The sequence below is a fragment of the Pseudorasbora parva genome, chromosome 3 (genome assembly GCF_024679245.1).
Source record: "Pseudorasbora parva isolate DD20220531a chromosome 3, ASM2467924v1, whole genome shotgun sequence".
Lineage (NCBI taxonomy): Eukaryota > Metazoa > Chordata > Actinopteri > Cypriniformes > Gobionidae > Pseudorasbora > Pseudorasbora parva.
Genome location: NC_090174.1, coordinates 56,445,753 through 56,467,248, shown reverse-complemented (window position 1 = coordinate 56,467,248; position 21,496 = coordinate 56,445,753). Strand labels below are relative to the sequence as shown.

The window sequence follows — 21,496 nt, the reverse complement described above, 5'->3', positions numbered from 1 at the left end:
ATGTTTTCTATTGATTATCTTCAAAATGATTGCATAATTGGCATGATACATGTTTACCTGACTAATAAGTTGTTTGAATTTATTCTGATTAACTCCGAAAGGACTGGCTTTAGCAGATATTCAGTTCAGTCCATGTTAAAGAAAATCTGTGACCAGGTAAATAACGGAGTGAAGTCCAGCTTTACGTGGAGCATTGGGGCACGCCAACTGAGATTTTAGAGCTCCCGCTAACAACTTGCCATTAGTTAAGTGTACTTAGATTGTAAAAGCTAAAATGGGAATTTCAGTTTAAAAAATAAAATCACAAAACGGGGTCAGCGCATGCTGAGGCGCAAAGTGCGCAGAAGTCGTCAACTTTCTGTAGAGTGAAATATTTTTTTTGACAATTTCATGCTCCCAACTTTGTGGGAACAGTTTGGGGATGGCCTCTTCCTGTTCCAACATGACTGCGCACCAGTGCACAAAGTGCCGGTCAATAAAGACATGGATGAGTGAGTTTGGTGTGGAGGAACTAGACTGGCCTGCACAGAGTCCTGACCTCAACCTGACTGAACACCTTTGGGTTGAATTAGAGCGGAGACTGAGAGCCAGGCCTTCTCGTCCAACATCAGTGCCTGACCTCATGAATGCGCTTCTAGAAGAATGGTCAAAAATTCCCATAAACACTCCTAAACCTTGTGGAAAGCCTTCCCAGAAGAGTTGAAGCTGTTTTAGCTGCAATGGGTGGGCCAGCTCCATATTAAACCCTACGGATTAAGAATGGGATGTCATTAAAGTTCATTGTGCACGTAAAGGCAGACATCCCAAAACTTTTGGGAATATAGTGTGTATGTCATTGAGGCTAACTTCAGAAGCACCCTCAGTGATTTGATTCTGGAACTGGGGCCCAGCTGTGAAAAATAAAAATTAAGCTATATATTGAAAGAAAAGAAAAAATGTTTAGTCCAAAATATATATTGGCCTGGCCTCATTCTTGACTCCTAAATAATTATTTATTATCTAAAAGTAAATAATAATACTATAATCATAAAAATCATTGTGAGACCCATAGACCGTAAAAAAATATGGACGACTCGACATCATCCGTTTCCGCTTGCCATATTTGAAGCTTTCAGGCAGCCTTGCACGGCGCGGACATCTTGGGACCGAGTCTGCGCAGTAGCGATTTCGGGACCGGAGTTGCGCAGTAGAGCGCAGGAAGTAGAGCAGGAAGTACAGTCGCGATATCAAAAGCCCGCCCACACTCTCGCAGATGCAGAACAATTAATTATGTTGGTGTGAAATAAACAGTTATGGAAATGTAGAAATTAAAGCTAAAGCTCTAATCTGCTCCCAAAAATTTCGAAAAAAGTCAGTTAGTGCCTCAGTGACAACTTCACTCACAGAAGCCGTCAGTCTTAGCTGTCAATCATGACGTCACACCCCCCGTTTTTATAGCATCAAATAACTAACTCAAACTAAACTTATTTTTAAAACGAACACCTGAAATGAAATCATCGTGATGATAACTGCCTTCAGTGACATAAACTAACTTTGGGGAAAACATTTTTGAAGCGTAATTTTGCGTCCATTAGAAATCACAGAGGGGCGGCTATACTGGGACCGGTCACCGGGGGGCGATCGAGGCGCGAAAGCTTCAGTAAATGAGAGGGAGACTGCAGGCTTGGTGAGACCAAGTTTATAATGATGATTATAAAGGTTTTCCTTTTGAAGCCTTAATTTATGTGTCTTTATTATTTGCAATTTCATTATTTAACTTTAAAAACTGTGTAGCCTATTGTTTAGTGTGCAATCGAATATTTAATCATTACATTTAAATAATATCGTGGGATATGTGGCCCATTACTATGACTTAGGCGTAACGTTAGCTCGTCTGCGTTCATTCAGGTAAATTTGTGTAAGTGAATAGCTTTTGTTTCACCACAAATTCTAGAAGGCTACTTTCGATTCTCTGTAGTGGGCGTGGACTAAAGAGCAGGAAATCAGATCAAAGCGAACGTGGACCGAATGAGACGATTTTTTTTTTAAAGATCAAGACACGTTTGGACACACTGTCCCACACAATCTAGATTCTCTTTTAACTTGGACAAGGTAAGATTTTCTTTTAAAGGATATATCACTGTCTGGAAGACAACATAATGTCTCAGACTTCTTATATTTGGTATTCTAGTTTCTTGTCTACTTTAAAACTGCTTGGCTGCGATAGTTTTCAGTGAACTTCTGCATCATCTTCTAAAACATGATTAATTATAGCCGATGTTGGGATTTATTCGTGAAGGAATTTACAATGCAAAAAAACTTACATTGTAATGTGTATGAACAACGATAGATTATAAAACGGTGTTTGGAGAAGTGATGTTTCGTTCATGAATGAATCGTCCTCATGGTCGTCTCCGTTATGATTTCTTGTCCTATAAGATTCTTATCTGATTCTTATAGGATTCTGTGGGAATTGTCTTGTATGAAAATACATAAATATCTCGTAGGGTAATTTTTAATTGGATCCAATTTTCTCTAAAAAGTAACTTATTATAATACAAAATATCACAGGACAAAATAATTGAATAAATCAGAATGTGATTCAACAGAAAAAAAGTGAAATTCCAATAGGATTTTTTGTTGTTGTTGTTGTTGATGAGGGGTAGCCTATGCAACCATTGTATATTGACAAATATTCTATGCATTAGAGCTGCATTTATGGTTCAAAAACACTATATTTACTAGAGTAATTTTACTATAATATACTATAATATTTTTTCCCACGTGGGAACGTCTGCCAATTCCACCAGCTGCGTTAAAAAAAAACACATTTTTTTATTAATTAAAATGACAACATTTAAAAACAGACATGTTCAAATTACAGAGCTTGTAATATATGGAGCTAGAAATATGACTAAATGATCTGAATTTGAATTGTATAAATCTGAATTATTGACAAGTGTAATCTAACAAAACTGAATATTATGTTGCATTTTACATAGTTCTGAATTTGAATTTTTTAAAATGTTGAATATAGAACCTTTGAAATTGAACACATCTGATATGTTTTTATGTCGAAATTGTTTAGACATGTATTTTCAAACAGCAGATATTTTGTTCTGAATTAATCGACTGGAAATATTCAGTTTTTGAAAATACAGATTCAAGATTTCAGATGAAGAAGAAATTCAGATCATCAAATTCAATATTCTAAAATTCAGATCATCAAATTCAATATTCTAAAATACAGATCATCAAATTCAATATTCTAAAATTCAGATCATCAAATTCAATATTCTAAAATTCAGATCATCAAATTCAATGTTCTAAAATTCAGATCATCATATTCAATGTTCTAAAATTCAGATCGCAGAAATTCAGATCTTACAGAAAGTAGGCCAGAGGTCATCAGGGAAGAGTAAAGGATGTCAGAAAAATCCAACGGAGCACCATATCTGATCATTTCATTTACTATTTGTAATGGAATAAAGAGAAAAGATCAAACAACCCTTTATACTTTTTTGTTTATTTTAGATTAATGCACAGAAAAAGAGATTTCGGCTAGATTTCTCATTTTTCGTGCGTGATTTACAAATCGCTGATTAGTGAAGAAAATCTAAGCGTTTGACGTCATCTGTCGTTCTCCAGGGTTGAATCCAAAATCGCCCCCATAAACCCTCACTATTCCCTACTTTAGTCCACTAATACAGTTAACTCGAACAAGTGAATGAATGTAGATGAATGAGTTTTCTTTTGGGGGTGGGGGGTGAAGTTGTTAACAATAATAATGGGAAATGCTCTAATGATGCGTGACCTATTTTTAACAGTCTATGGCGTGACAGTCACAGATCACTGTAGCCCTCGGTTCAAACAAACGGCAGCGCTCATGACATGAACCAATCACCTCCGCTTTACAGCACGAGAGAAACCATGAATGAACACACAGGGCTGACTGTAAGGGCTCCACATTATCTTTGTCTGGGACAAATCAAAGAGGGTTTTACTTTCCCGACAGGACAAATAAAACATTAAAATAACCAGATAATTTATTTATTATTATATTCAATGTAAACAGCGACTGATAATGGAGTGTATCTCTGGTAACAAAGTCGCGTTGAGGCTGGCGCTGCCTATCTCTTTGTGAGACATTCGTGGAGAAATCAAAACAAGTGAGCAAACGATTTCAAATAGCTACATTGCAATCGTGAATTGTGTAGCATAATTCACTATTAGGTACTTACATTTTAGACTCAAAAACCTTTTTTTTTCTATTTCAACTATGATTTCACCAACGAATATAGTTCCAAAGGAACAACACTCAGCGCGGTGTTTTGAACTGAATGAATCAGCGTTTTGAACGAATCATTTGAATGAACGACTCAATGACTCACTCATTAAGACGATCACTTGCTGCCACCTATTGGCGGTTTAGTTTCATGTTTAAAAGTATCATTGCATTTTTTTATTTGTATATTCAAACATTTAGAACATCAATCTCATAACATTATTCATTGCTGTTTTATTTTTGCAGTTTAAATTAATTAATTTGATTGGTAAAAGCCCTAGTGTCTTACTAATATAACTGCATTTATTAATCAAATGTAAGAATTGAACATGAAATGCATACATTTAATAAGATTTAAAAAATGGCCTTTATAAAATGACATAACGCCCTGGGGTAAATATCACAAATATGCAGATTTAATTAGGCCTATGTAAAAGCTGATAGAACACTGATGAGAATATTACTACAAAATCAATATATTTATACCACCAAAAATCCCCCCCAATACACTGTACAGTACATACAATTGACTCTGTACTCTACCTGATAGGCAGGATTTTGAAACTTGTTTGCAGGTATTGAGGGTATAGGGGGCGATTTCAGATTCAGCCCAGGTCTGTTCAACAAAATAGTAGTCTTATAGCAGTAGAAGATACCGCTTCTTAAACTGTACTGGGCAGGTCCTAGATCAGGCAACTTTTCTGTGCAACTTAACCCGTTTCACAGAAAAAAATGTTTATCTGATATATAAAATATTAATCAGTACCCAACCTTATTTAATTGTGCGGTAAACCACACGAAAAATGAGAAATCTAGCCGAAATCTCTTTTTCTGTGCATTAATCTAAAATAAACAAAAAAGTATAAAGGGGTTGTTTGATCTTTTCTCTTTATTTCATTACAAATAGTAAATGAAATGATCAGATATGGTGCTCCGTTGGATTTCTCTGACATCCTTTACTCTTCCCTGATGACCTCTGGCCTACTTTCTGTAAGATCTGAATTTCTGCGATCTGAATTTTAGAACATTGAATTTGATGATCTGAATTTTAGAATATTGAATTTGATGATCTGAATTTTAGAATATTGAATTTGATGATCTGAATTTTAGAATATTGAATTTGATGATCTGAATTTTAGAATATTGAATTTGATGATCTGAATTTCTTCTTCATCTGAAATCTTGAATCTGTATTTTCAAAAACTGAATATTTCCAGTCGATTAATTCAGAACAAAATATCTGCTGTTTGAAAATACATGTCTAAACAATTTCGACACAAAAACATTTCAGATGTGTTTAATTTCAAAGGTTCTATATTCAACATTTTAAAAAATTCAAATTCAGAACTATGTAAAATGCAACATAATATTCAGTTTTGTTAGATTACACTTGTCAATAATTCAGATTTATACAATTCAAATTCAGATCATTTAGTCATATTTCTAGCTCCATAGTAATAGATTCCTAACCAGGCTGACTTTCTACATGTGAGACTGACAATATCCCCCTTAATGTTTTTACATTAAACAATTATTTTTATGTCCAAATTGTAGTAGGTTCATATTAGTAAAAGGCTACTGTAAACAGTTGATTTCAGATCTTAACAAAATTGTTAAAAATCAACTTGTCTAAACTAATTTGTCAGTTAAGAACTTAACATTTTCAGTAATATGCCCCAAAACAAAAACACACTTTTATGGTTTGTCTTAAAACTGATTCAGTAATACATTCATGACTAAAATACAAAATAATGTAAAAGAACAACAGAAGGCTATGTTTGAAAGTAATACTAATATTAAGAATAATATTTGACTATTACTACTTACTTTAAGGTATTATTGCTAAACTTAAGTAAAAAATCTCTCATTATTTGTCCTGTTCAGAGATAAACGGAATGGCAAAAACATGGCTAAATCACCTCCCAACAAAAAACTGAAGCAGACGGACCTTCCGAGTTACTTTCAGCAGAATCCTGTGGGTGACTCGTCTTTCTCAATCTCTATGCTTATACACACGGCATTGGTTTAGGCTTCGTTCTAATGGAAATGTCTCTTGCAGAAAGATGATGCATCTGCGGAGACGTCACACGATGCTCAGGTAAGGTCATAATTTGTGTTTTTTTAATTGTGTTTTAAGCCCACTTTAGATAACTTTCTCATGATCTACTGTGCACTATGGTGGCTAAGGTCCTCAAAATAAATATAAAACAATATAAAAGCACAGATTACTTGCTAAAATATAATCAGTAATACAATCAAAATGCATTAACGTTTATATGAAATATGACAGTTTTCTAAATGCTCAAACCCCCAAATAAATAGAATAGCCACATTAACTAAAGACTTTAATACAACAGCAAAACAATGTAACAATGGCAATATTATCTTATAACAAGAAAAAACTCATCTACTTTTAAGTGTCTACGTTTTGCTTATTTGACGTTAAATGCATTGTATGGCACATCACCTTGAGAACCCACTTTGAGAACCCCTGCTCTAAAGCTTTTTAATTTAAGCTTTATTTGTCCATTGTGCAGGAAAGAATGGATCGTTCATGTCAGAAACAGGAAGAGAAGCCTTCAAAAAGTGATTATGCGCTGCAGCTGGTATGTTTCATGTCATATGTCTATTTTTGTCTACTTCATATCTCAGTTTATTAATCCATACTGAATTAAAGGGGTCATGAAATGATAAATCAAAATGTTGAATTTATAGCTCAAGCCTAAAAAAAACTACTGTCCGGATTTACTAAAGTCACACATTGAAAAATTAGGGCTGAAAAGGCGTGGACGGTAATTTTTTTCCGGCTGAACTTATTGCTTATGTGTTTCTCTTTCAGACACAACATTTATGGCAGAAGAGTGTTTAAATGAATCATGCAAAGTGAGTCACTAAGGTTCGCACCACTATGTACGGCCTAAAAATGTCTTGTCCTTATGTCTTAACCGGTGTAGGATAAGGAACCACAGAGCACAGAGTGTGTGGTAGAAGGGAGAGAATTTTCTTCACTCATGATCATTTATCCAAACATATTATAGATGTTACTCTACAATGGAAATATACTTCAAGTTTCATGCATACATATTTCACACATATTGTTATCTGACCCAGGCCATCCTGAGCAACAAAACACACAATATATGCTGTAAAGGAGGGTGTGCATATATGGTTAAATAAACTTTACCACAGTAGTGGACATTGTGTTTCTGAACAAAACAAGGAGCTAACCTCCAGAAACATAATATAAAGATCTGAAAATGCATTTCATGACCCCTTTAAAAAAACTGATCAAATGTGTGTGGGAGTTCTCTACCTTTAACATTTGACCAAAATAAACCTTAATGACTACATAAATCTCCAGCTTTGCACATAGTTCTTCTCAGAAAGGAGTTTGTAGTTTACTTCTGATGGTTTGTGTATATATAAATAATTTTTTGACTAAATATTAAACATTTCAGACATTCATAAATTTTCTGAATTTAACAGAATGCAGAAGGAAAACGCCACAGTTTCCAGTTCCGCATCAGAAATGGAGAGACAAATAAAGTTGTATGCGATACATCCCAAACTGTATTTGGAGCACTTAATAAGAATTCAAAATTTAAAAGTGGTGCTAAGGACGGGAAAGAAATAATAATCAAAAGACCCAAAGGACAAACCCATGGAGCAGCTGTGAATACAGATTTCCCCTGCTGCCTTATTGAAGATGATGAGACCTTACAAATTAACTTCTACAAAAATGAAGAAATTGAACCTACAAACCAGGAAACAACTATACATACTGACCCTAAAAGCCTAGTCATCTTTTACATCAGGACGAGAGGGAAGATAACGAAAAAAATAATGAAGAGCAATGTTTTTTTGAACATTGACTATGTTTGTGTGTTTGCACACCAAGGAGATACCTTGAAAAATGCTCTTCAGCATGACGGCAGATTTATTGATGACATTTTTGACGGTGACTGTGTACTCTTTGATGATAAAGCAATCAACTATGAATTAAATATGCCTGTAGATTTTTGTAATGGCAAGACTTTTGAGTTGAATGGTACATATAAAAAGCCACAAGTGACAAGTGTCAAAAATGATGGTGAGTCTTTTCACTACAGCCAACAGAAGAAAAACACCAAACAAAAACCAGTTGAAGAAAAAAAGACAATGGTCACAGATTCTTCAACTGAAGGGCATGCAACTGCGAGTACTTCTGGAAATTCTTCTGGGGATTCTGGACATTCATTCTTCACTGACATTCAGAACATTCTGCAGACTCTGTGTAAAGATCTACTGAATCAGCTAAAACAACAAGAGAACTCTCAGGATGGAGAGTTATTGCGAAAAGACTATGATAAAGGTGTTGTCGAGTGTTTCACTGAGGTGAACAAAGTGAGACGGGTCATGGAGCTGTCTGACTCTGTGTGTGTGATTGCAATTGATAGTATTCCCAGAGGAACCGGCTTCTTACTCTTTGACAGATTCATCCTCACCAATGCTCATGTTGTTAAGGACGATGTATATCTCCTATCGGAGCATCCATGCACATATGCGCTTTCTGGGACTCTGACAGCTGTGTTTAATTATGAAGCAATAGAATCTGAGGTAAAAGTTCTGCCAGTGAAGAGTGTCCTTATTGCGTGGGGTTTTAAAAAGGATGACAAGCTTAGGTACCTTGATTTTGCTCTTCTGGAATTGGACACGGTTAAACCTGATAACTGTCCTGAATTGCTCAATTGTTATAAGCATGGCCCCTCTCCTAACAGTGGTGGGATCTACATTGTGGGACACCCAGGTTGTGGGTTTAAGAAGATGGACCCCTGCTTCATCATTGGGATTGAGAATCAACTACAGAGTATAAACAAACATATATCTGAGAATGTTTCCTGTCCATATGTGTCATTGCAATGTTGGCCATATCTATACAAGAACCAGATAACTTATGACTCTTGTTTCCTTCATGGATCATCTGGCTCCCCGGTGTTTGATGAACACTGCCATCTGATCGGCATGCACACTGGTGGCTTTGATTACAAAGAAGGTGAAACAACTAGAAGCGTTATAGAGTTTTCATACTCCATGCAGCCCATCCTGGAAAGTATCATCACACAAGTCAAGACGACAAGAAGGGACATCTTAAAATTACTCTCAACATTTAAACCTATACAAGCACATTATAACCTTGGGAACATTGAGGATGCATATGAAGCAAACATGCTCATTAAGGAAGAACTGGAGAGCGAAATCGAGAAAATGGAACACATGAGTCTTGAGTGAAGACCCACCAATCCATCAGGAAAAATATCTGACAGATTTTTCAATGTTTTTTTCTTTCATATTTCCATGTATTCTAGATTTTTGATGTCTCTAGATGTCTCTTGATGTCTGAAGAGGACTTGCAAAAATATGGCAGTCATAGCAGATGATTCTACATGATCTACTACTGCATGTCGGACTGTGCCTCACTTTATACAACAAGATGGAAACAACTGCTGTCGTGGAAATGCTAATATCTACATCGACTCCATGAGGCCAGTCTTCTAGCTTTATTGATTGCACACTAGGAATGCACAACAGTAAGCAAGAAAAAAAAAATAAGGGAATCAAAATCCACAAGCCATTCAGCTGAACATTGTGTCCTCATGTCTACATGGCCATTTCTTTCGGAGGAAGTTGCTGCAAAGCCTTAATTTATGCCACCAGCCGGTGATTGTGGGATTGATGTGTCAAGAGAGGAACAGTGAACATCATTCATTCATTTGAGGCTAAAAATACAGTTACAGTATAGGCCATTATTTTCTTTAATTTCTCATATATGCTTGTGTGTTCATATTTTCATTTAACAAATCATTCACTCATATATTCTAACTTTACATTTATGTTTTTTACTGATTTTACATCGACTTCATCTTAATGTTTTACTTTGTTGTAAGAGATCATGTTTAAGCTTCACTATAATCATCTTTGAATCACACAAATACAGTACGCCAAAACAATCAAAACAACACAAATATGTATCACTACCACAATAAATACATTTAGAATCAGATCTTTGAGTTTGTTGAAGGGAAAGTCCTTCATATCTTTGTGCTTCATGCTGACTTTGTATATTGCAGCAAATAAAACCAAAGCTTTCGTTTACACTTACATTTATTTTTTCATTAGTGTGTACATTGTGTGATTCAAAGTGTTGTTTCTAGTGTTTATCATGTTGAGAATCCTCAAGGATCTTCAGTTTGTTAGGATTGGACAATTTTGTGAATGTCCTGTAGAGAAGAAATGTAATCAGAATTATTAATAAAAACACTTTGTGTGTATAATTGTAATAAAAACTTTACAATAAAGACCCAATGAAAGGCTTCATGCATGGCTTCAACTGTCTTGCATATTTCTTATGAAAACCGGATGTTTTGGTTTGAAGATAGAAAACAAAATTCCTTTTTGATTTAAAAACTAAATTATTATATAGATATATCATTTGCCAATTTTGATTTCATGGTGACTTTAAAGACACTGGTATGTTTCAAATGGATGTGTTGAACTGATCTATTAAGCAGAATTGATCTATTTAGTGCCTTCTATGTTAAGATCATTAAATCACTATGATTATTTATATTATAATTTGAACATTGTTTGGCATGGAGCTCTGTTGTAGTGTGTTTGTGGGATCACATGTTTGTGTGTTATACTCACGGGAAGCAGGTACTGCGAGGATCCTTCCATTAAATCCTGCAGAAAGGGATGCTGGGAAAGTGTGGAGAAAGCAATTTTCTCCTCATCCTTAAAACCCAACTCCTTAAACACCTTCAGCAGCTCCTGAACACACAACAGCACATCAAACACAGTCCTGTAGAGACTCTTGATCATCTGCTGATCTACAGAACCACAGTGAGATACTTCCCAGCGAACATCTACTGGAAACAAAGATTTCCCAAAACAGCCCTACACTTATGAGACAATAATGAGAGTGACTAACACACACACACATACATTATTGGTTATGTTATTGTTATAATAATTGTCCTGCAAAAATACTTTTCTTACTTAGTATTTTTGTCTTGATTCTAGTCCAAACATCTAAAAATTCTTAAAGCAAGAAGCATTTACTAGACAAGCAAAATCGTCTTGTTTTGGGAAAGAATAACTCAAAATTAAGAGAGTTTTCCTCGCAAACACCAGGACTTTTATTATGACGGGACACAGTCGGCGGGCCCCTGCACTGATCCGCTCTTTCGGTTATGATTATGAGGTAATGGAGCTCATATTAGATACATTTAAGTGTGTTTAAAATGATGTTATGACGTTACTCCGTGCGTTCACTTGTTCACACTGCTAAGAGTAAAGCACTCCTGCCAAATAAAACCCGAAACCGAGGGTAGTGCAGATAGGCAATTTTCTTGTGTTCCATGTAACTACTCATTATAATGCTGTTTGCACATTACACTCCTGCACTACTGTTATCCACGTATTTATTTTTATAGTCTCCAGTTTACTTTATCTCACTTATTTTATTCCACATCTCTTATTTCTTTTACTTGATTTATTCATAATTCTACATATGTATATATATAGCACCTTTATCCTATTCCCATTTTATAATTTATTGTGCTTTTTTTATTAATTGTTATTTGCTGTCCATGGAGCGGACCTGTTTACATTTCACTGCCGGTTGTATTCTGTATAACTGTGTATGTGACAAATAAAACTCTTGAACTTGAACTTGAACTTGACAGGCGACTCCCTCAGACGCTATCCTAAAAACGTCCCGGGTCCTTAGTTAAAATAGCAATTTTCTCACAATTTACAAATAGTTGGAAACATTTGGGATATTGTAGGTACTCAACTGAACAAAATATATAACACTGGCCTAGTGGTTTTTGGATATTTTACTGCAAAAACACTACATAGTGCACCTTTAAATTTGATTCAAACAGAAACCAAGATTATTTTTCTCACCCCATTGGCAGATTATTTTGCTTTTTTTAAGCAAAAGCTCTGTTTGCTTTTTTTTAAGCAATTTTTTTTTAGTTGAAACAAGTCAATAATTTTTACTTATCTAGTAAATGTTTCTTAATGTCAGAATTTTTAGATATTTTGACTAGAAACAAGACAAAAATACGAATTAAGAAAAGCATTTTTTGCAGTGTGTTAGCTATCTTTATGGGTTTGTTAAGTATTTTTGCCATATTCCATGCTATTTTAAATTGAAAAGTGTTCAAAGCATTTGTTTAGGGTTATATTTTGAATAAAAATAGCTCAAATGGTGGTGAGGATGATGAATCTTTTTAGTTTTGGATCAGAGCTGTTATACTCTACCTCTCTGAATTCATCTCTGCTCCTGCGGTTCGGCTGGAAGCGGTTCATTTGTGAAGAGACGTGATCATCTCCACGACTCAGAACTTTGAGCACATCAGCAACAGACACGCCCACTCCATCAGACTCCTCCCCTCTCTCCTCTTCATCAGCAGCGTCACACTCCTCAACTCCAACGCCTTCCATATACGGCACAGACTACAGCAGGAACAGCGGTTTGAACCAATACAAGAGTCATTAACTGATTATTTTTTGTACATTACACTAATGACTATTTTCCAACTAGAAAACAAGCAAGATTAATATGCTTAATTATCATAAAAAAGGCTATAATGCAATAAATGTTATTGTTCTAATAAGCTTTACTTTTATTTCCTTTGATTTTAGTGTAAAATATGACCCCAACATGTGACAGGTGCCTCATCTACAAATTAAGCAGCTCATACTGTGTGTGTGTGTGTGTGTGCACGCACGCGCTTGTACAGTTTTCTGTGTGAGGACAAATTTGAGTTGAAGACCATTGGAGTGAAGACAGAGTAAAGTGAGGACATTTTGCCCAGTTCACACTTTCTGATGCCCTTTAAAGGGCTGTTTGAGGGTTAAGGTTAGGTTAGGGTTAGGCACTTAGTTATGATAATTACGGTTAGGGTAAGGGGATAGTGATTGCATTATATCAATAAATATCCTTACAAATGGTTGTGTGTGTACCTGTGTGAGGGGGCCAGTGTGTTTGTAGTGCAGTGTGTGTCCGATGACGAGGCCCAGCGCTCTGGTGAAGCCCTGAGACGGTTCAGGATGGCAGCAGAAATACAGCAGCATGCTCAGATAGTCCAGCATCAGCTGGGATGAGTGTGAGCTCGCAAACAGACTGAAGAAAAACTACACAGAAACACAAGCATTCATACACATTATACGTTCAGGAAATCTTTAGAAAAAACAGTCACACATTTTCAAAGCCGTCGAAATTAATGCATTTACTGTATTCAGTGATGTTTCACTGCTCAAAATCAAATCATGAGGAACCAACTTTCAGATCTCCAGTTAATGCCCTTACAAGTTTCTAACAGTTTGAGAGGCACATTAATGCTGATTGTTTTGTGAATTTTACAAAAGTAAAAAAACAAAGTTGTAATTACCTTCTTAAGGTTGTCTAGCCTGTCGAAGGGCAGAGGTTCAGATGGGTCGTCTGGGATAGGAACATCTCTTTCACCAGGAAACCACAATTCAACCTGATCATTCAACAACACAGATGATAGTTACACAAATGTGGCACAATAATATATTTGAGGTTTGCTTATAATGTAATTGGAGCATGCAATGGGAATAAAAGTGTAACAATAGGAACTAATATTGTATGTTCTGTTGTATAGGGGGCCAGCGAAGAGGGTGAGCACCCGGGGTAACCACATGTAAAGAATGTGTGTATAGGGCTCACAAGTTTATTAAAGAAGAGTCAAGTTAGTGTGAGATGTCTGTCTTTATTTTATAGAAAAAGACACATAAAACAAAAAGTAACTCTTAATATTTTCATTATAAAAATGCTGTTAAAGTGATTGTAGCACTGTATGAACATGTGTTGTGTTTATAGATCACAGCTGCAGTGATGCTCTAATGTGCACGAGTGTAACAGACCTGTGTGTATTGCTGTTGTGTGACGAGTCCTGTTCCTGCGGTGTCGACGGCTCTGAAGCGCTGGAGGGTTTTTAACAGCTGAGTCTGAGAGGGTAACGGCCACGGCAGAGCCGCACTGAGCAGAAACTGACGCCAGTCCAGCATCTCAGAGTCCTGAGCTAATACACACACCAGCTCATCAACCTACACACACACAATGGCACATACACTACTAAAAAGACTAGTCTGTAAGGCATTGTGTAATTTGACACAATTCGTTTTTGTCAATTATGATGTCCTAACGTTGATGATCTCAAAATTGGTCATCCTTCATGTTGTCTTAAGTTTGGAGCTCCACCAAACTAATTTTGAATTTATCTTTAATTTACAATTTCAACTAAAAATATTGTTGATATTATTTTGATATAAGCATAATTTAACATTTAATGTTATCAGATCAGATCGAGTCTAAATGCATAGACCCTATGGAAGTGCTTGACAAGCAGTTTTTTGTTTTGTTTTTTGGAAGTTGAGGTGAAAAAACTTTTCTCTTTTCTGATGATGTGCTTACTGATCATCCACCAATAGAAAACCACAACCATCAACTCCTGATGAACTAAATTAAGTCCCACCCTAAATTTTTTCTTTTGGGAGAAGCCGTTTCACTCGGATATACTGTACGTCACATCAGGGAAGAAAATACCATTGCAACTTCCGTTTCATGAAGGCTTTTAAGCAATGTTTTTTTGGGAAAGAAAATCAGTGTTTGCAACCAAAGACACACAACAAACCAGACAGAGGTGTTTGAGTGAAGATGTACCTGTGAGCGAGTGATATGCATCCAGGGCTGAGGTAGGACATCACGGCCCATGTGAGGAGAGGTTAAGGCATGCAGAACTTCAGTCAACTCATTAAAGCTCAGCAGACCTAAACACACAACACAATAAAGTTAATGACTTCAACTGAAACGTTCAATTAACTCTCATTCAGTTTAGCACACAATTCTAAAGGTACTGTTCATAAAAAAAAGAGTAATAATAACAGAAATGTTGTTTTTGGGTGAACAATCCCTGGCATGTTAGTTTGACTTTTGTTTTGGAGTAATGCAGATTCTGACCAGTAGGGGCGATCTTGCGCAGCTGAGAGCAGAGGACGTGCAGCTGTTGGACCGTCAGAGTGCTGTTCCTCGGCTGCTCCAGCAGAGATCGGCGCGGAGCGGCAGCTGGACTCGCCACGACACGCGTGTCTCCATCCACACAGAAATCAGCGCTCTGCAGCACCAGCTCATGATGGATCTGAACTCCATTCTCAATGTGCATCCGCACAAACTCTGCCAGCTGGTCGATACTGGAAAAATACGCAAACATATAAGTACATACATATATATGTTTACAGTATAATGAGAAGCACATATGATATTTTTGGGTCAATCAATCAATCAATCAATCAATCAAATATTTGTAATATATTTTTATATATTTTTCAATGTTTTGTAATGAATAGAAGAAAATGAACTTAAAGTACTAAAAATACACTACTGGTTTGGAATAATAAAAAAAAACATTTTAAATGTTGTAAAAATAAGTCTGGCTTTATGAGTGAAAATGTTTTCTTGTAATCTTCAGTCACATGATCCTTCAGAAGTCATTCTAATATGAAAAAAAATTAAAATAGAAAACCATTCATTTAAGACTTGCGAGCACAAGAGACTTCTTGCAAGAACAAATCTAGAAAATTTTAATTTTATGCTAATTCTAATTCAATTTATTCAGAAAAATATAATTTTTAGTTTTTATATTGTAAGCCAAGACAGCGTCCTCATCCTCTCCTGATGTGCCGTCCCTCACCTGTTCATCTCAGACAGGAAGCGAGCTCCCAGCCACTCCTCCATGTTCCTGTAGACGTGCTCCGCTCTCTGCTGCAGACTGCTCACGGTTCTCAGCGCATGGGACTTCACCAGCTCCAAACGCAGCTTCACCGCTTGTTCTGCACACAAACATCCCAAAGATCTGTACTGTAAGCACAATGGTGACAAAAGCACAAAACAGGGCATCACAAGACAACGTTGGCCAATAGCTCACGCCATACCTTCACGTTTCAGAGCGGCTGTGAACTCCTGTCTTATTCGTTTCTTCTCTGCCTTCCTCTTGACCTCCTCAGGGTTCTTCACCACTATGGGCTGAGGACTGGGCTCCTGAGGAGGGGTGGGAGCTCCTAAAACCACACACACACACACACACACACACACACACACACACACACACACACACACACACACACACACACACACACACACACACACACACACACACACACACACACACACACACACACACACACACCCTCATGTCAACAGAGAACAGAGCTGAAACTCATACGCATGACTGAGTGGAGGGTCCTCACCTTTCTTTTTCCCTGTTTTCTTATTGTCTGTAGTAGAGTTTGAGGTCTGTACTCTCGTTGTCTCCACCGGCTTCTGCTCTTCATCACCCTCTTCCTCTTCTCGCTGCTGCGTCTCTGCCGACACCTGACACACGTGAAGACAGATGTGCCGGCACAGGTGAGTATATCACCATTTTACAACCGAACTGCATTTTGAGTAGGAACTATTGTTTTGTTTTTTTAAATAAATGATAAAATGTTAAACATGGATTAAAAAAATATAAAATAATCTACATTATAATAATATATTAAAGAAAAATATAAATACACTATATCAATCAAAAGTTTGGAACTGATTTGTTGTTTTTGAAAAGCCTCTTTTTTGCTCACCAAGGCAGCATTTATTAAAATAACTGTTTTCTATTTGAATATATTTTTGAAGTGTGTGATCAAAGCTGAATGTTCAGCATCATTACTCCAGTCTTCAGTGTCACATGATCCTTCAGAGATCATTCTAATATGAGGATCTGCTGCTACTCGAGAAACATTTTTGATTATTATCAATGTTAAAAACAGTTGTGCAGCTTCATATTTTGTGGAAACCATGATACAATTTTTCTCAGGATTCTTTGATGAACAGGATGTTCAAAAGAACAGCATTCATTTAAAATAGAATTTTATTTGTAACAATGTAAAAATCATACTTTTAAATGGTAGTGTTTATTATTTCAACAATTTATTAAAATTATTCCCCAATATTATAGAAATCACTGTTTTTATTATGTGATTATGAATTCATTGATGCAATTTTGATTTATAGATTTTTTTATTCGTCTTCTCTGTTACATATTACAAGTCAATCAAGCACTTTTTTTTTCATTCAAATTATATATTGTTTTCAAATCATCAGCATTTTGACTCAGTTTCTACATATTTATTTATTTGTTAATTGATTTGAGCTCCCAAAAAAGTGCATTTCAAGGATATCCGTCAACAACCACACTCCTACTTGAAAATGATGTAGGTCGGAGAAATATTCATTGCCTTAAAAATACACTATGTAACTTTTCAGTCCACTAGAGGGCTCCTATTCAAAACGAAGGCGTAGTTTGATGACGGTGGAGCGACTGTTACGCAAGCACACGGCTCGCGAGCAGCAGGACTTTTATTATGAAGGCGATTTTATTATGCGACACAAAAGCGCTATTTCCGCTTTTCCGGTCAAGAGTATGAGGTAATGCAGCTCTGTTTATCATATTAGATACATTTAAGTGTGTTTAAAATGATGTAATGATGTTAATCTGTGCGTTTGCTCAGCGGCTGCTGTGACACTTGTTCACACTGCAGTGAGAGTCTGCCAAATAAAACCGGAAACCGAGAGTAACGCAGATATGATTGAAAGGCATCTCCCTCAGACGTCCCGGGTCCTTGGTTAAAATAGCAATTTTCTCACAATTTACAAATAGTTGGAAACATTTGGGATATTATAAGAACTCAACTGAACAAAATATATAACACTGGACTGGTGGTTTTTGGATATTTTACTGCAAAAATACAACACAGTGCAGCTTTAACTAGAAGACGCTACGAGTTTAAAAAAAATAAACCAGTTGCATTTGTCTGTCATAAGATGTATATCAGTAATGGCAAATACGGCCCATATTTTTAAGCTTAACAGCAAAAATGTTATTATACATTTCTGATAACACACCATGCTCCTGACGGCGGCGAGTCCTGTCTGGAAGAACTCTTGCAGCAGTTTCTCATCAGGATGGTGAAGAATCTGTCTGAGGAGCTCAGAAGTCGGAGATTTGCAGGAAACCAATGGAAACCTGACGGCACAAACATATCCAGTTATTCAACAAACATGATCATAATTGTTATACATACCCAAAGACAAAAATTAAAAGCGCACATACACTTTAGTTTTCTTCTTGTCCTCCATTTCAGACTCTTTTTCTTCAGCACTCTTTGCAGGTTTTTCTAACAGTGCAGGGAGAGAGCTGGAATAAAATGTATAATTTTGAACACATCAAATATCAGGTATCTCGCTGTGGTGCCCTAGAGTCTATTAATCAATCAATCAACTTTATTTATATAGCGCTTTTACAATGACGATTGTTTCAAAGCATCTTCATAGTGTTAAACAGGACAATATTGCAACAAAATGAATGATTAGGCTGTACAGTCGTTCTGGAGAAAACAGTGATGTTTTGGAGAAAAGTCGTTCTGGAGAAAACAGCGAAAATTTATCATATATTAAAACATTGGTCACTACACAGTAGTATATTGGGTAACACTTTACAGTGACCTTGTTACATGTAGTTACTGTAATATTAAGTATAATTTCATACAACTAACCCCAAAAGCAAACCCTAACCCTATAGTAAGTACATGTAGTTCATTATTATTACTTAGTACTTAAAATGTATAATTACACTGTAACACGGGCCCCTTAAAATAAGCGTAACCGTATATTGCTTATTAAAAGAACATGTACAAAATATATTGCTACATTGTAAAAATTTTAAAAGACAATATATGCTAACTTACAACATTGACAGTTATTGAACTCATCTGAATCAACATTGAACCGTCTTGAGCTGAATAATGACATTATTTTCTTCTGTAGAGCTGGACTTGTTTCTTATCTGATGAACTTTGCAACATTGATAGTTAGAGATAGAACTAAAGCTAAATTGAGTTGAATAATGACATTATTTTCTTCTGTAGAGCTGCTTTACAGCTAAAATGGGATGTTTCATAATTGATTCATTTTACATGAACTCTGTTATTTTCCTGTTTATTAACATGTAGCTGCTTTGAAACAGTTTGTATAAAGCACTATATAAATAAAGGTGACTTGATTTGACCTTAATTTCTGCTATTCACAGCCAAAGCCGTAAATTATGAGACAGACAGACGGACAACTACAGTAGCTCGGCAGAAGATCTGTAATGTTTGTGACATGATGATAAATCAGTATATGTAATGCTTCTTTTTACATGTTTGAGTCCTCTTGCTCGACATGCTCTTCTGCAGTGATGTCAAGCAATGGGATGCGAGTGAAGCCACGTGTGGATTCAGGAAACGCTGTTTTACACATCGCTGAATAGTAATCTTTCAGCAGACACAGGGAGTCCTGAAAGCGGCCCACTTCTACCTGTACACACACACACACACACACACACACACACACACACACACACACACACAGAAAACCATTAAACTTCAAACTCATCCCGGGTCGTTTTGTGATTTGTTAGAGCGTGTGTGTGTTACCTGTATTAACGCAGAATAATGGTTGATGAGTACAGCAGTGTGATCGTCTAACCAGCCATCATCAATGACTTCTTGTCTCTCCTGCTCCGCCTCTTCCTTGCGCTTATCACAGATGTCCCACAGGCGCTCACGCAAGTCCTGCAAAAAAACAACACACAGATTAGAATGAAAGTTAAGACATTTATTGGGATTTTTTTTTTAATTCATGGTTAATCTGTGATGCAAAGAAATGCTCACTGAAATAGTTGTTTAAAAATTTGCACCAAAACTTTGGCGTCTGTGAACATTTTGCACTACTGCTTGATTTTAATTTTTTATTTACAGATTTATAATCTTTTTTTTTATTACAATAAATACATTGTAACACATTGAAACTACTGAAATACTTGAAGATACATTTACTAGAGAAGCAAAATGACATGGTATATTGGGTCTTCTGAAAAATGTATCAAAATTAAGTGATTTTATACTCAATATGAGAAAGCACTTATGTCAATGGGTAAAAAAAAAAACAATTCAAAAGGAAAGCAAGTTTATTTTTCAAACTTGTTTTAAGCATAACGTCTTTATATCTGATGTAATTTTTATTTTATTTATCAAACAAATGTATCTTGATTTAGCAATGTTTAAATATTTGTACTGTCTCACATCCAGCCTTTGATGGAGCTCTCCTTTGGTCTCCTCGTCCTCTCTGAGGTGATCATGAACGCTGTTATAATCGCGCTGCCACGCGCTTACAAACTCCTGCTTCAGATCTGGCTTCTGTAGGAACTGCCTGAAGTTCTCCCTGAAACACAAACACACATACGTCATACACACACTCTCACACACACGCACAGGACAGGCTCTCGCGTCACACACAGTCGAGCGCGGTGCTCTCACCGGATGTTGTAGAGGTGGTGAATGATGAGCTCGCGCTCACCGCGGAGGTTCTGCATCACTGTTTTGACGTTAGTCTCATATGAATTACAGACCGTCTCCCAGTACGGAACAAGATACTTTGGGATCTCCTGCAAAAAGATGAACATAAGAAAAAAAAAACATGATATAAATGGATCATATAATACTTTTTAATAAGTACTTTGTGTGCAAAAAAACATTTCAGTTTAGTTGTTTACAACCATTTTACACCCTATATTGTTCTACATTCGGCTTCTGTTTCAAATAATTGTTGCTCTTTTGAACTTTCTATTCATCAGTAAATCTTGAAATAAATGTATCATGATGTCCTCTAAAAAATGAAACCATTTTCAACACTGATAATAATAAATGTTTCTTGAGCAGCATATCAGAATGATTTCTGAAGGATCATGTGACACTGAAGACTGGTGTAATGATGCTGAACATTCACAGAAATAAATTACATTTTAAAACATTATTATTTTAAATTGTAAAAATATTTCCCAATATTACTGTTGTTATTGTATTTTTCAAAAGCATTACAAATCATACCAACTACAAACATTTGAATGGCAGTGCACATCTGTTTGATATCAGAAAAACAGCATCCTTTTTCCTATGGTTAACTGCAATATATTATATTTTTGGAATGTGAAGGATGTTTTAAGGCCTGACAATGACATTGTTGGTTTTTTGGCAGTGACAGTGTGAATTAGAGTAACATATAATTTCATAGCACATCAAGCTCTTTCA

The 21,496-nt window shown here is 36.1% G+C and overlaps 2 protein-coding genes across 7 annotated transcripts in view; one reads left to right on the top strand and one right to left on the bottom strand.

Annotated features, from left to right (window-relative positions):
- The first annotated feature begins 1,992 nt into the window (after positions 1–1,992).
- LOC137071512 (serine protease FAM111A) lies at positions 1,993–9,532 on the top strand. Of its 2 annotated transcripts, XM_067439587.1 has the most exons (5): positions 1,993–2,091; positions 6,149–6,239; positions 6,324–6,362; positions 6,802–6,870; positions 7,751–9,532. In XM_067439587.1, the coding sequence occupies exons 2-5, from the start codon at positions 6,171–6,173 to the stop codon at positions 9,530–9,532; spliced, it is 1,959 nt and encodes a 652-aa protein (XP_067295688.1). In that variant the 5' UTR covers positions 1,993–2,091; positions 6,149–6,170. The 2 variants fall into 2 exon arrangements, with proteins under 2 accessions (XP_067295688.1, XP_067295690.1); XM_067439589.1 differs by lacking the exons at positions 1,993–2,091; positions 6,149–6,239 and adding an exon at positions 7,104–7,147 and having other exon boundaries at positions 6,345–6,362.
- Positions 9,533–9,553: 21 nt separating this feature from the next.
- The window catches only part of spef2 (sperm flagellar 2), a 29,113-nt gene continuing 17,170 nt past the window's right edge, over positions 9,554–21,496 (bottom strand). For 4 of the 5 annotated variants that reach the window (XM_067439583.1, XM_067439584.1, XM_067439585.1 and 1 more), the window contains exons 20-36: positions 20,726–20,853; positions 20,492–20,630; positions 19,844–19,981; positions 19,567–19,724; positions 18,481–18,564; positions 18,273–18,393; positions 16,583–16,706; positions 16,268–16,393; positions 16,027–16,165; positions 15,297–15,526; positions 15,000–15,106; positions 14,201–14,383; positions 13,705–13,797; positions 13,277–13,447; positions 12,572–12,766; positions 10,949–11,071; positions 9,554–10,521 (exon numbers count right to left, since the gene is read on the bottom strand). In XM_067439583.1, coding sequence (XP_067295684.1) covers positions 10,495–10,521; positions 10,949–11,071; positions 12,572–12,766; positions 13,277–13,447; positions 13,705–13,797; positions 14,201–14,383; positions 15,000–15,106; positions 15,297–15,526; positions 16,027–16,165; positions 16,268–16,393; positions 16,583–16,706; positions 18,273–18,393; positions 18,481–18,564; positions 19,567–19,724; positions 19,844–19,981; positions 20,492–20,630; positions 20,726–20,853 — 2,286 coding nt within the window. In that variant the 3' untranslated portion in view covers positions 9,554–10,494. Of the gene's footprint in view, positions 10,522–10,948; positions 11,072–12,571; positions 12,767–13,276; positions 13,448–13,704; positions 13,798–14,200; positions 14,384–14,999; positions 15,107–15,296; positions 15,527–16,026; positions 16,166–16,267; positions 16,394–16,582; positions 16,707–18,272; positions 18,394–18,480; positions 18,565–19,566; positions 19,725–19,843; positions 19,982–20,491; positions 20,631–20,725; positions 20,854–21,496 lie in introns of those variants that run through there. The other variant, XR_010904439.1, reaches the window with a different exon arrangement.